The sequence below is a fragment of the Giraffa tippelskirchi genome, chromosome 3 (genome assembly GCF_054371585.1).
Source record: "Giraffa tippelskirchi isolate mGirTip1 chromosome 3, T2T-mGirTip1v1.2.pri, whole genome shotgun sequence".
NCBI classification, from domain to species: Eukaryota; Metazoa; Chordata; class Mammalia; order Artiodactyla; family Giraffidae; genus Giraffa; species Giraffa tippelskirchi.
This window is the reverse complement of record NC_137277.1, coordinates 86,919,253-86,933,709: the sequence shown is the minus strand read 5'-3', so window position 1 is coordinate 86,933,709 and position 14,457 is coordinate 86,919,253. Positions and strand designations below refer to the sequence as shown.

Below are 14,457 nucleotides of genomic sequence, written 5' to 3'. Positions count from 1 at the left end.
AGTTGTATTATTTTACCTCTTATATTCAGATCTAAGATATTTTTGAGTTAATTTCTGGGTTTGATGTGGGGAAGGAGGGGTCCAACTTCATTCTTCTGCATGTGTATATCCAGTTGTCCCAGCATCACTTGTTGAAAAGACTGTTCTTTTCATATTTAATTGTCGTGACATCCTTACACTCGTTAAAGATCTGTCACAATAACTTTGCGTGAGATTTGACTGAGATCCTTTTTTTTTGTTCCTTATTATCTAGTAGTGAAATGAGTTTTTCTCTGTGTTTAAGGAGGAGGGAACAGGCATGGATAACTTTTCTATTTTCATGTTGTTGTTTAGTCACTCAGTTGTGTCCTACTCTTTGCAATCCCATGGACTATAACCTGCCAGGCTCTTCTGTCCATGGGATTTTCCAGGCAAGAATACTGGAGTGGGTTGTCATTTCCTTCTCCAGGGGATCTTCCTGAACCAGGGATAGAACCTGTGTCTCCTGCTTTGGTAGGTGGATTCTTGACCACTGAGCTACCCGGGAAGCCCTTTCTAGTTTTGTAGTCTAGGTTAAAGCTCTCCTGGGTTTTTTGCAAGGTGGATATATATCTCTGTGTCTTGTACTTTCTGAAATGTATCTTTTCCGTTCTTCTCCACTGCCTTTATCTGAACCCTCTCTTTCCCTTGTCCCTATTGTGCTGTATTCCACAACTTGGATTCCATTCCCTTTAGTTTCTTTTTGGTGAGACTTTGTCTTGGAAAGGGAGCTTTGATTTGTTAATTTTGCGAGTTTTTCGGGGCTCAGACTGCATCATCAGACCTTACTTATATCACAGTGGAGTCTGCTTTCAGTGTGTAAATGAAATTGTGTTAACTCCCTCCCAGTCTCTACTGCTGTTCTCAGACTGACCCCCATGCTGTCCAGTGATCACCCACTGTGTACTCTGAGGCTTTTCTGTTCTATTCTCCAGCTGTGAGAAGCCCTCGTGCCTTCCTATACTTCTCACACAGATGAACCATGCAGATCTCATAGTTGGCCAAGGTTTCCACCTGTTTACATTTGAAGTTTTGTCTCCTGATTTTGTTGTAGATGTTGTTTATGAATCTTTGGTTTTGCTATCCTCAGTGCTTTGTCTGGGTTTATGGGGAGATTTAGAGGAGATTCAAAAAGTACAGTGCCATTGCTCTCATCTTTCCAGAATCTTCTCATTGAAATGTTTTTAAAGTACATCCGATTCCTTTTTTTAAAATAGTATGGTGTCTACAAGTTAAATAGAAAATGCGATCCAGTTGTTGATTCGTAGTTCATAACTACAGGTAATTCTATAGTGAAACAGATTATAGGAACTTCTTCTAGGCTGAGTTAAGTATCATAAAATGTTATCATACTTATTGAATGTATGTCATGTTTTGACTGTGCTAAAAATCAACTTTTCCCTTTCAGAATAACAAGCCTTTGTACTCATTTGAAGATAATTCAGACTATGTTTATGATGTTATGTGGTCACCCACTCACCCAGCCCTGTTTGCCTGTGTGGATGGCATGGGTAGGCTGGATTTGTGGAATCTCAATAATGACACAGAGGTGAGCAGGAAAATAACAAAAATTGCACTGAAAAATAGAAAATTGGAGATTTATTGAATAATTTGTGAAATTCCTTTTATCCCAAGGAATGTGAAAGGACTCTGTGATTGTAGCTTCATCACAAAGAAAGCAAATAAGCTTTGTACCTTAAATAATAAACAGCCTGCTGTGCAGAACTGAAGGGAGAAATATTGTTGCCAGGAGCACTGGGGCATTCCTTTTACTTCTGAAAAGCATTGTCACGTCTCTTCATGTCCTGGCAAAGTCTCATTCATAAGGCAACTGTGATATTTTTCATTCATAGGCTAGAAAGCAGATGGTTTCAGGCTGTTGACATACATTAACCTTAATTCTGAATTTCTGAATCATCTCTTAGCCTTGGTAGAATTGTATATTACCCATAAATACTAGGGTTAGGCTGACTTGAGTGACACAAAATGTATTTTCATGACCTGCTCTGTGAAAGATTAAAAACAGTGTTACTATTACTATAAAATTAATATAGAAATAATCAAATTTCCTAATTATTATACTAAAATGACTTATTTGGAATGAAATTTAGCTGCAGCTATTATTTATTTTTAACCATGTTTGTTTTTATCAATGTAGACAGAGGCTTAGCGTGTTCTTAGAGTTCTGTATTGCAACGTGGTGGTTAAGAAGTGACAACAGCAGTTCTGTCAATAAAAGTTGTTGAGGAGAAAGTCTCTTGGTGCCTTCTCTCACAGCCACTGTTTCTCCCATCTCTTGATATTTCTACTGGCTAAATATGTGTTATCATAATCCTTGAAGTAAATTAGTTGATTATACAGGACAAGGAATTTATATATTGGAAATACAAGTATTTTAACATCATGCTAACTTCTGCTCTAGTAGTTTGAAGAGCAACATTCAGATACTGCTAGGGAAAGATATTGAGTCCTGGATACATGACTGGACTTAATTATACATTTCTAGTTACCTAGAGTGGTACAATTTTCTTAATTTGGATTTTCATGTTAGGCATTTGTGGTTACAATTAAATTTGGATCTGTTCTATAATTTAACTCAATAAAGCTAAGTTATAATTTTTCTCTTACAACTATTTTGACATTCTAGAAGGTTAATCATTTGGGGATGACTTGTGTTAAATAGAAGGATTATTTTTAATCAGGTTTCAAAAATTTAAAAATATTGTGATTCTGTTCTGAGTCAAACATTAAGGGTTTGCTCTGTGAGTGGCAAATAATTTCTTTTTCCTCAGCATAGCAAGGGTACAGTCATAATCCAAGGGATGGTGCCATTGTGTTGGTGCTGTCATCTTGCCTTGCTCCAGATAGTTCATGGGAACAAGGGCTTTGGAATGACCCATACTACATCTTTAGTATGAACTGTAGAATCTGTGGATCAAATCACAGGTTTTAGCTAACGGAGACACAAGCTACAAAAGTAACTCCTGTCCTCTAAAATTGAACCATAATCTGTTTATGCGGGCTTTTGAGATGTTTCTTTAAATGAGGTTTTGGCCATCTGTTTTCAAATGGCTTGACTTCTTAAAAAAGTCAAAACAACAAAGAATCCTTTATTAAAGAGAAGATTTCTCAAAATGATGTGTCCAGTCATGTGAAGATTTCTTATGAAAGGACTTAAGTTATTTTCCCAAACCATTTTCAAGGATTGACTGTAATGTCATTCAGAATGTATCACTGAACAGGAAGGAAGTTGGGAAAATTCTTTATGTATCTTCATCTTTGTTTTCAAAAACCTAGCCAGATTGGAAGAAAAAGGAATTACTATTTTACATGTTTATAGAAATCCTGATGAAACTTTTAACACTGAACTATATTTTAAATGACTTCAGGTGCCAACTGCAAGCATTTCTGTGGAAGGTAATCCTGCTCTTAATCGTGTAAGATGGACCCATTCTGGAAGAGAGATTGCCGTGGGTGATTCTGAAGGACAGATTGTTATATATGATGTGGGAGAGGTATGGGGCTCACTGCCTATAATTTTGACACATCTATTTAGCTTTCATGGAACTATAGTGACAGTATCTTTGTGGCTAAATCTAGTCTTTGAGGTTCATGAATTGAATAACTCATGTGTTTGTGAAGGTAAAACTTACTTTTCATTAAAGAAGCAACTTTTGAGATTAGTTTCCGTTCTAAACTGAATGTCCTGTGCAACAAATTTTGAGGGTAGTATCATATGTCGAAAGTACTTTCCATCATGCGTTGCTGGAAATTAGAAATTCTTCAAGCAAAAGAAATTGAGTTATAGTTGGACTTGGGGGCTTTACAGAATTGACATTGAGATAAGATTTTATTTTTCTGTATTCGTAGATTTGTTTGGACCAAGTAGCTCAAATAAAAAGTAGTATCTTTTAAGAGCTATCTCATGACTATGTGAAATGTCATTCTTGACTCCTTGAGCCTTGTTGCAAAGCCATTACGAGTGAACCCAACAGGATGAGTTGCAGCCCTCTCATCTTTACTGTTTGGGTTGACTGCGCACAATGCTCAGGAGTGGTTTCCTCATGTTTTAGCCCTAGCTAGTGCCTTAGTCACTCTTTTCTTTTGCTGTGCCTTATGATTCTCCATCCTTTCTGGAAATCCCACAGTCTCTAGCAGCTGCATCTGGAGAGAGGTAAATTGGATCATTTAGAGCAGCCAGTTGAATTGTCTGCATAGATGGAATTACTCTGTATCTGCACCATCCAACATAGTAGCTATTAGCCAGATTTGGCTACTGAACACTTAAAATGTGGCTATAACAATTGAATAAGTGAATTTTCAATTTTATTTCATTTTAAGTAATTTAAATGTAAATAGTCACATTTGTCTGGGAGCTACAATACTGGGTCCAATCTATAATCACTGTCCAATCTAGTCTAAAGTCGTACAGTAGATTTAGAAGCAGGCACATCCATTTGCCACACTGAATGCTCTGTGCCCTAATATGGCTTACTAGATTCCTCCAATATTATAATGACAGCTGTCAAAAATTTTTGGTTATTGAACTGCTTCAGTGAGGGAAATATATCACAAGCGTCCTTTCCTCTTTTACTATTGGTGTGTCACTGAATTGGTAAGTAGCAGCATACCTTTTGACGAAAGGTTTAAGATACATCAAGAAAGGTTATCTTATGCTCCAAACAAAAATACTTAAACAAGAAACCAACCTCTTATGAACCATGTTTCAAAAATTACTTCATACTAATGGGCAAGAAGTAAAAATTCTTCAGGAATTCCTGCTCACCAGAAAATCCATGAGATAGTGCATAGGAGTTATATTTACAGAGCATCATTGTCATTCTCTCTTGCACAGATGCTGATAATAGCAAAATCATTTCTGAGGCTGTCAAAACATACTTCTCAAACACTATCTTTTGTTTTGAAATGTTATAAATCATTGGTATAGTAGCTGTAATTATGGAAGGGACATTCAAGTCAATTATTACTTTTTAATGGAAAAATTATTTGAAAACACTGAAAAATAGTGGGTAAGATGATCTTCTATTTCATTGTACATAAAGCATTGTATTTCTTTTAACAGCAGATTGCTGTCCCCCGAAATGATGAATGGGCACGGTTTGGCCGAACACTTGCAGAAATTAACGCAAACCGAGCAGATGCAGAGGAGGAAGCAGCTACCCGAATACCTGCTTAGCTCCTGAAGAGAGAATATGTAGCCTTAGTGGATTTGGGGAAGACTTGAAGTAGATCCTAGAACTATTTGCATGCTTCTGTCTAAATGATAATTAAAAGGAAATTTTGTGGATTAAACTATGGGTTTAATGCAGCAAGCAAGTCTTACAAAGTCCTTTTTTATATAACATGCATCTTGTTTTGAATTTGTGTCATTTTTAATACAGCTGATTGACTTTACAAAATGCAACCTTTTCTGAATTCTTATACACAGGTGTATATTTGGTATTCTTTTGAAGTCTTTTCAGCTTATAACACTATATACAGTTATTTCTAAAGCACAGATTATGGTCTACATATTTTTAAATAACCACAATTCACTGTTATAATGTGCTCACTGACCATAATATGTAAGGAACATTGTTTATTCTTAGCTATAGCATGAAAACATCTATCCAGTTCCATTCTGATATTCTCTTTTTCTTTACAATTCTTGTGATAACTGTCTATAAATAAAAACAAATATGCTTTAACTTTTCAAATTTTCATTTTGATTTACCCCTTGCCATTAAAATTTTATTAAATTCTGTCTCTTTTATAAGGTATCTTGTCTTCATCTTGCTTTAAGCTCCTGTTGTAAGCAGCTGCCTCAAATCCTGTAAAGCTTTGTGCCTTAAATTACCGTACAGTATACTATAGAACTCCCAGTTCATTATGAGCTGATGTCTAGGTAATCTGTCTAAGTGAAAAAATTTCTTCTAGGTTAATTTTTGTTTTACTCCCTTTTTCTTCCCATCTATGATATACATAGTGTAAAGAATAAACAGAAAGCTGCCTATTGTTTTCGCTAATTGAGATTATATGTGAGCCCTCTGAGACTGAAACCTCCTTTGAGAGAAATTGATTCTGTGGTTGTAGTAGCGACCATGAAGGAAAGTTCTCAAATTAAGTTTTTGTCATTGAATCAACTCCACATTGAGATCTGTTACAACTTTGTCTCTAAGCCTGAAAGGTAAGTGGCAAATATCTAAGAATTTGTGTTGAAATTGACCTGTTTCAGGACTAGAGAAAAGGATTATGCTCAGATGTTGAATTTATTCACTTTAAGTTATCTAGTTCCTTGATCTAGTTCCTTGAGTTCCTTGACCTTTTGTCCTTCTAAAGTTTAACTGTTATTCAGCAACATGAACTAAGAAGGAAGAATAGATAGCAGATTTTGAACATTTCTGTTTGGATTGATTTTCTTAGTCTAACAAAGATCTGTTGGGAAATAAATTTCCAAGTAATTCATTCTTAACTATGAGTATTGTATACTGTGAGGAATAATTGACCTGGAATATTAACTCCAAATTCTAGCTCTGGCACTCATGAGAAGTGTGGTTTTTGACAACCAAGTCTTTATATCTGACTTTTTATCTAGGAATTAAGATTAGATGATTTCTAAATTTCCTTCCAGCTCTTAAATTATTGATTGTAATTACTTCAGCCAATTCTCTATTTTTATATATTCAGTTTTCATAAGATTACACCCCATAATTGCCTATTATATACCAGAGAATTTTTTATATCAGCAGCAAACAAGTTACCTCATGGTAGTAATGTCTGTGAGCCAAAAATTCAGTCTTAGCAGGGTCACACTGTCTTAGTATAGAACTCATGTAATCACTAAAATAGTTATTGTATTCTTGCCCTCCATTCGTATAAATGAGTACAAAAAGAGAAGACACAATTATGATTAAGGTTGGAAATCACGAGATGTGGCAAATCCAGATGCTCATTGGACTCAAGTTGATGCATCCAATTGTGAAAGAATAAAATTGGTAAGTGTTAGTAACAAATACTTCTCACCAAAGAGTTCTTGCTTTTTGGAAATAACTTTCTTTCCCCTCCCCCAAAATACATTGTAGGCCTTTATCTTTGCCCATTTAACTTTAGCCTACATTTTTAGTAACACATGAATTTAATGGGAGAAATTGCCTTGTAAAGTTAACTGTGTAAAAGCAAAATAGAAAGCACTGAGGGTGTAAATATTGATATGAAATCTTCTGACAGATTAAGCTGCTTAGAAAAGTGTCTCAACTCTTCTGTTTTAGAAATGGAAACCTTACAAGTTTAAAAAAATATCCACTTATGGAAATTGTACCTTATTTGTTACTAGTTATACTTTTGTTATGACTGGGAAACAAGCCATAGCTTTCTGGCTAATTTCTTATTTTGTGTTTGTTGTTTGGTTATTTTCTTTTCTAATGAGAAATTAAGTTGGTTACCTTTGTATAGAGGAAGAATACTCAGTTTTGCAGACAATAATTAGCTTGTAAACCTCAGAAATAATCGTTTTTTTGTATTAATAACTGGAAAAAAAAATCTTCCAGTTTATAAATCTAGTTCCCTATAAAGTTTAGAAAATCTCTAGATATAAAACATTGTTTCATTAATGCTGAGATATTGCATATTGAAGGAATGGATGACTTAAAATTTAGGAGTAAGAAGTAAAGTAAAGTAGTGTTAGGAATGATCCTAGTCTTTCAGTGTTGTAAGAATGTTGATTCATTCTGTTTTGTACTAGTAGTAATAGATTGTAACCTCTACCACTTGAACCACATGGAAAAGAAGGTGCTTGAATGAGTGAATAAAAATCTGATGTGAAGATTATAATTTTTCATCTTTCCATTCTGTCGGGCATTTGCTTTCATTTTTTTTTTTATAGTTTTAAAAATATTTATTTTTGGCTGCACTAGGTCTTCATCACAAGCTTTCTCTAGTACGGTGAGCAGGGGCTACTGTAGTTGCAGTGTGTGGGCTTCTCATTGCAGTAGCTTCTCTTGTGTTGCAGAGCATGGGCTCTAACATGTGTGGGCTTAGTAGTTGTGGTGCACAGGCTTAGCTGCCCCACAGCATGTGGAGTCTTCCCGGAGCAGGGATCAAACCTGTGTCCCCTGCATTGGCAGGCAGATTCTTAACCACAGACCCACCAGGGAAGTCCTCAGGCAATGCTTTTTAAATGTCTTTCCCACAATCCTGGTATTTCAGCATTGGCATTGTGATATTTTATAATTAGAAAAAGTAGTACATTGCAGAGAACAGAGCTTCAGTTACAACTCCAGCTGCTCAGTGGCTGTGAGAACCAAGTTATTTCAAACGTAACATAGTACCCAACATGACAGTATTATGCCTGAATCTTGGGCTTATAGCTCAAAAGCTGTAGCTTTGCCTTGTTTGATGATTTATGTTATGGGATTCCCATTGAGGTCCAGCCCCTCTGCCAAGCTAGAGGCAAGAAAGGAATTCTTGCTTTCCTGCTATTTTCTTGCTGATTGCTAGGCAACTAGGGACCTTACAGGTTTGGAAAAATACCCAGGAATCTTATTTTTTATTCATTTAAAAACAGTGCTGAAGAAATTATTTAGTGCTTCCCATGTGGCACCAGTGGTAAAGAACCTGCCTACAAATGCAGGAGACGTGAGAGATGCAGGTTCGATCCTTGGGTCAGAAAGATCCCCTGGAGGAGGGCATGACAATCCACTCTGGTGTTCTTGCCTGGAGAATCCCATAGACAGGAGCTGGCAGGCTGTAGTCCATGGGGTCACAAAGAGTTCAGACATGACTGTAGTAACTTAGGAGCAGCAGGAAATTATTTACTTAGAGATCTGGTTTACAGACTGGGGGCCTCGAGCTAGCAAAGAAGAGGAAATTTGCCCCAAAGGCAAGAAGGGAGCAGCATGTTTATGATTTCTTTTGAAGAAGGGGATTACAATTAACATTTTTTTTTTTTTAACATTCTTTTAACTAATCAATTTTAGTGCCCTAAGAAGGTAATAATTTGCTTGCACTTAATATATGGTATTATAATTTTTAAATCCTTTTCACATATAAGAAACACATTTTAGAAAAAGATCCTATATCCTAGCCAGAATGCCAACTGGAAGGCTTTGAATAGTCATCATATTGTAATCCTTTTTTTCAACAGGCCAGTGCTCTCAGACCTTTTGTTGGAATTTAGATGTACAGATTCTCTTTCTGCCTGCCATGTTCACAATCCCTGAACTTCTTAAAAGTTAAAATGGATTTCTGGTATTTAAGTTTTCAGAATGTAGCTTCTGGCCACTGATAGTTTGAACATAGCCAATCAGCAATCTTTTACAAACTTTTCTAAAATTACAGTATTTTGTGTTGTTAGTTTCATAGCAGGAATCTCAGTTTCAGCTTCTTAATATTCCATTACCAGTTCCCAGTCAGAGGATGGAACAGCTTGCACTCGGGTAAGCTTTCAGAAAGGTCTGTTTCACTTTGTGAGGTCATTTATTCAGGTCCGTAGTAATGTATTATCCTGCCTCTCTTGTAATGTACTTGATTTGATCAGAAAGCTGTAGGGCAGTGATTGTGTAGGGTGTAGAACACACCTACGTGGTGCTGAACATGCTGAGACATGACTGTGTGACTCCAGAAATCAGTGTACCACCAGTAAGGCTTTGAGGGCAAGTCATTTTATCTTTGTGAATTTTTGTACTAGGTTTTTTAAAAAACTTTTTATGAACAAATAGAAATGCTTTGGAACAGAATCTTTTATACTTAAGAGTGGCTTGGTATAAGAAAAAAAAGAATACTGGTCTCAAAGTCCCAAGTTCTCTTTTTGATACTCCCCATTACCAGTAAAATCACCTGGGTAAAGGATCAGTATTCTCATGTTAAGTGATGAAAATTTTTGCTTTGTGTGAAGGTTACGTGAGATATTATGTATGTGAAGACTTGTAAATTATGAAGTACCATACAAATAATGGATTGTTTTTTAAAGAATATAAGAATGGAGAGAGAGATCACTTTATGTAGCCATCTGGGTAATGTAAAAAAGCTAAGGATTAGGTGGCTTGGTATTGAAGAAAAAATTTTTTAATTCTAAGAAATCACATCACAATTTGAACCCTCAGATGTTTAAGAGTATCAGTGAACTGAGGGAGAAATATTCATTGTCCTTAATGATACTTTTCCTAAGAGTACTTTCTCTTACTGCATTCTATGGTAAAATTACAAATTATGCTAGTAGGAAAAAAAGACCCACTCAATTTCTAGTCGATATTTAGCTCTTGCTCTTATGTTAGTTTCAGATGTGGATTGCAATATCTGGAACCTTAGAAGTGCAACGCCATTTTCAAATCAGTGAGAAAACAAACCTGATCCAGCTACCTCCTGGAGTCAGTCACGCCCACAAAAATCTGGGGAACAGTAGTTACTCAACTGTTACAAATTATGAAGTACCCATCCCTCCCTAGGGTCAGTCCCGTTGGAAATATCATGGACTTACTGTAGGAAGATGGTCACTAGAAAGAGGAGCTTCAGTCTTAAGCTGTGTGTGGTTGCCAGGCTTAGGGGAAGCCCTAAAATTAGTCTTTCAGGAATAGCTTTTGTCTAATTCATTAGCAGATCTGTGCTGTCGCATTATATCCAAGTTATGATTTCCAGGAACAAGTCAAAACCTTTCTTGATAACAAATACTTGGTAAAATAACTATGTCCTTCTTGATGGGCCCCACTTCCAATAATGTTTGATACAATCAATGAATTTGTCAGTACACTGAGGGTCATTAGATGGATATGGAGGATGCTTCATCTTCCAAAGGCAGAAGAAATGGCCTTAGCCCTTCTGAAACTCAGGAGCTTAAGTAGAATTTGTGTTGACCGAGTAAAAGGACTTGTATATTTTGTGCTGAAAAATCAGATAAAGGAGTACAGTGTGATTCTTCATGGAAGACTATCCCTGGGTTTTCCTGATCCTCACTTTAGGCAAGTCTGTCATTTCTCTAGACCATCATCCTCTTGCAAAATGGATGCTGCTGTAATAAATGGATGCTGCTTTAATATCAGTGTTATATGAGAATAACTAGAATAATACATCCACATAGATCAGAAGCCCTAAAAGGCTAATTATCAAAGATACTGTGCTTTAGTTTGAATTATGTCAACTGAGAGGAAGCTAACTAAATCCTAATGTTTGGTAGGTAAACCCTTTCAAAAATGAGGGTCCTGAGATTTGTATTTCTAGTTCAAAGTGTCTTAGACTTAGTGTCAGCTTGTGTTGAAACTCAGTTAACCATACATTTGAGCAAATGTCTTCATCTAAGTTTATTTCCTCATCCCCCACTTCACAGGGCTGTGTAAAAATGAAGCGCTGTACAAATAAGAGGCATGTTATAATGGGAGGTGATGATAACTTCCAACAGTTTTACTACCTGCTCTTCAATAGCTCCCACAAGTTTATAGGTTCTATCTCTTGGCTGTTAGAGGTTAAAAACAAGCTTTCAGAAATTCAGAGATCTCGACCAATACCTCTGCTTTACCACAGAGGGCTTTCTGGCTTGACCAGTTAGGATTACTGTCTAATCTTATTTTAGCTCCCTTCCCCCCGCTTTCTCTACTGAGAAAGACCACAAAACCTGTATGAAATAAGTTTCAAAGAAATAGAATTAGGAAGATCAGTAGTACAAAGATCTTGTACTAACACTTTATACTTAGTGGAAGTATATGTCTCTGTTTCCAAAGTTTGTTTCCTCTGCTTTGTAAACTCTGGCCTTAGTATATTCTGACCATGTATTATAACTGGTAGCATTTATTGAGCATTTGCTACATGATTCTCACACACACACACACATATTCTCATTTATCTAAGCTTCCCTATAATGTGGGAACTACTGTTATTACTAACTTTAAAACCTAAGAAACTAATTTGAACAATTTGTGGTGTAAATACTTCTACCATGGCTAATAGCAAACTACCAATGATGTCACTGAATCATGGGAAAATAAACATGTAATGGGCTCTCCCTGAGCTGGTGCAAGCCACGTCCAGCATGTTGTCATTGTGCCTGGGGACATTAACTGACTCTCAATCTAGGAACTAAACCCAAGCATTCTTATTATAGAGTTGTGTACTTAACCACTATACAACACTGCCTTTATGATCTTAGTCTACCAACGAATCAGTTTTTTATTCAGATGAGCTTGCATACAGTGGCACAGGCATAAAAGGACCATGACATAACTTTGTAACAGAGGAATTAGGATTAGTCTTCTGGCTTCGAGGAACCTATAAAGATATTTTAGAACTTTCTATTGTCCTTCTGGTTGACTCAAACTTCAGCAAGAAACAGATTAGATATGGGAATGTAAATGTCCACTGGCTAAAGATGGTGGTAGGTCTTAAGTAGTCGACTTACCTACAACTGATCAGGACTCTGTTGTGACATCTCTGATAAGAAGGACTCTGCCTGAAATCTATTTAGCAATCACTGCCTTTCTCTTTCCTATATCCTCCCCCTAATATTTGCAGGGCCTGAGGAAACAGGTCAAAATATTTTGATGTTATAAAATCAAGCAAACAAGCTATTATGTTCACACAACATGCACATGCAGCTTGGATTTTAGAATTTTCTGATTTCTCAGAATTCCAGAGGTGGTAGCCAGGGGAGAGCCAGCCCACAGCCCATTCCTCTCCTCCTCTTCCACCATTCAATCTCTTAATAGCCACTAAGGAACATTTGTGGGTTTTTCAGCCTACATGCCTAAGTTTTGTCCCCCTGCAAAGAGCCACCTCTTGACCACCCTTAAATATAAGGGTACATTTTTGGGAAAATGGGCCTGGAAGCTGAGCAGGAAGTTTGAGTCCCAGGTACCTTAAATATGACCTAGATTGAAATGAAATGGGCTCCAGGTGGTCATATCCTATTGGCCCTGCAGATGGGGATACAGCTACATGAGGGCCTAGGCATAGAATTCTTGATTTAAGGGGCCCTCTCAAATGAGGCAGCAAGGGTAGTGCTGGGCCTTTCCCTAAAGTCAATAGAGTACAATTTTTAAAATTTTACTGAGGTATATAGTAAACTATATAACATTGTGTAAGTTTAAAGTGTACAATGGCTTCCCTGGTGGCTCAGACAGTAAAGAATCCACGTGAAGTGCAGGAGGCCAGGGTTCAATGTGTTGATTAGATATGTTTATATATTGCTTTATATAAGTAGGTGTAGAGTGATAGAGGTTTAGCATTAGCCACATGTTGTCACAAATGGCAGGAACTCCTCATTTCTTATGGCTAATACTCCATTGTATGTATGTCTGTATAACTTATCCATTCATCTGTTGATGGACACTTAGGTTGTTTCCATATATTGGCTATTGTGAATAATGCTGCAGTAAACATAGTGTATACATCTCTTTAATATCCTATTTTCATTTCTTTGCATGTATACTCAGATGTGGAATTGCTGGGTCCTAAAGTAGTTTTGTTTTTTATTTCTTGAGGAATTGTACTGTTTTCCGTAGTGGCTGTGCCAATTTACATTCCCACCAACAGGGTACAAGGAAGGGTTCCCTTATCCTTCCATGCTCACAACAACTTTTGTCTTCTTGATGACACCCGTTCTAACATACGAGGTTTTGATTTACATTTCCCTGGTGATTAGTGATGTTAAGCACCTGTCATATACCTGGATGTTGTCTTTGGAAAAATGTTTGGTTCTATACCCATCTTTTAATCAGATTATTTGCTTTTTTCTTGTTTGGTTTCTATATTTTGGCTATTAACTGCTTGATAAATGCTTTGCAAATACTGTCTCCCATTCCATATGTTGCTTTTTTTTTTTCTGTGAGCAGCTTTTTAGTTTGTAGCCCTACTTGTTGATTTTCCTTTTGTTGCTTGTGCTCCTGATGTCATACCTAAAATATCACCACACTGATCAGTATCAAGGAGCTTCTTTATGTTTTCTTCTAGGAGCTTTATGGGATCAAGTCTTATCTTTAAGTCTTGAATCCATTTCAAGTTAATTTTTGTGAGTGATGTAAGATAGGGGTGTCATTTTTCTGCATATGGTTATCCAGTTTTCCCAGCACCATTTATTGAAGAGGCTGTCCTTTCCCCATTGAGTTGTTGGCTCCCTTATCAAATATTAGTTGATTGTTTATGCAGCGGGTTATTTCTGGGCTCTCTATTCTGTTCTATTGATCTATGTGTGTGTGTTATGCTAGTAACATACTATTTTAATTACCATAGCTTTGCAGTATAGTTTGAAACGAAGAAGTGTAATCCCTGTGGCTTTTTTCTTTCTCAGGATTGCTTTTGATATTTGGGGTCTTTTGTTTTAAATCTCTTATGAATGTTAGGATTATTTTTTCTATTCCTGTGAAAAATGCCATGGGAATTTTGATAGGGATTACATTGACTCTATAGATGACTTTAGGTAATATGGACATTTTAGCAATATTAATTCTTCCAGTTTGT

At 36.5% G+C, this 14,457-nt stretch overlaps 1 protein-coding gene across 13 annotated transcripts in view; it reads left to right on the top strand.

The window, feature by feature from the left end:
• The window catches only part of DYNC1I2 (dynein cytoplasmic 1 intermediate chain 2), a 55,744-nt gene extending 50,009 nt beyond the window's left edge, over positions 1–5,735 (top strand). For 8 of the 13 annotated variants that reach the window (XM_081577804.1, XM_081577799.1, XM_081577807.1 and 5 more), the window contains 3 exons: positions 1,427–1,567; positions 3,408–3,533; positions 5,102–5,735. In XM_081577804.1, coding sequence (XP_081433930.1) covers positions 1,427–1,567; positions 3,408–3,533; positions 5,102–5,215 — 381 coding nt within the window. In that variant the 3' untranslated portion in view covers positions 5,216–5,735. The remainder of the gene's footprint in view (positions 1–1,426; positions 1,568–3,407; positions 3,534–5,101) is intronic. The other 5 variants (XM_081577806.1, XM_081577801.1, XM_081577808.1 and 2 more) reach the window with 1 other exon arrangement.
• Positions 5,736–14,457: the final 8,722 nt, after the last annotated feature.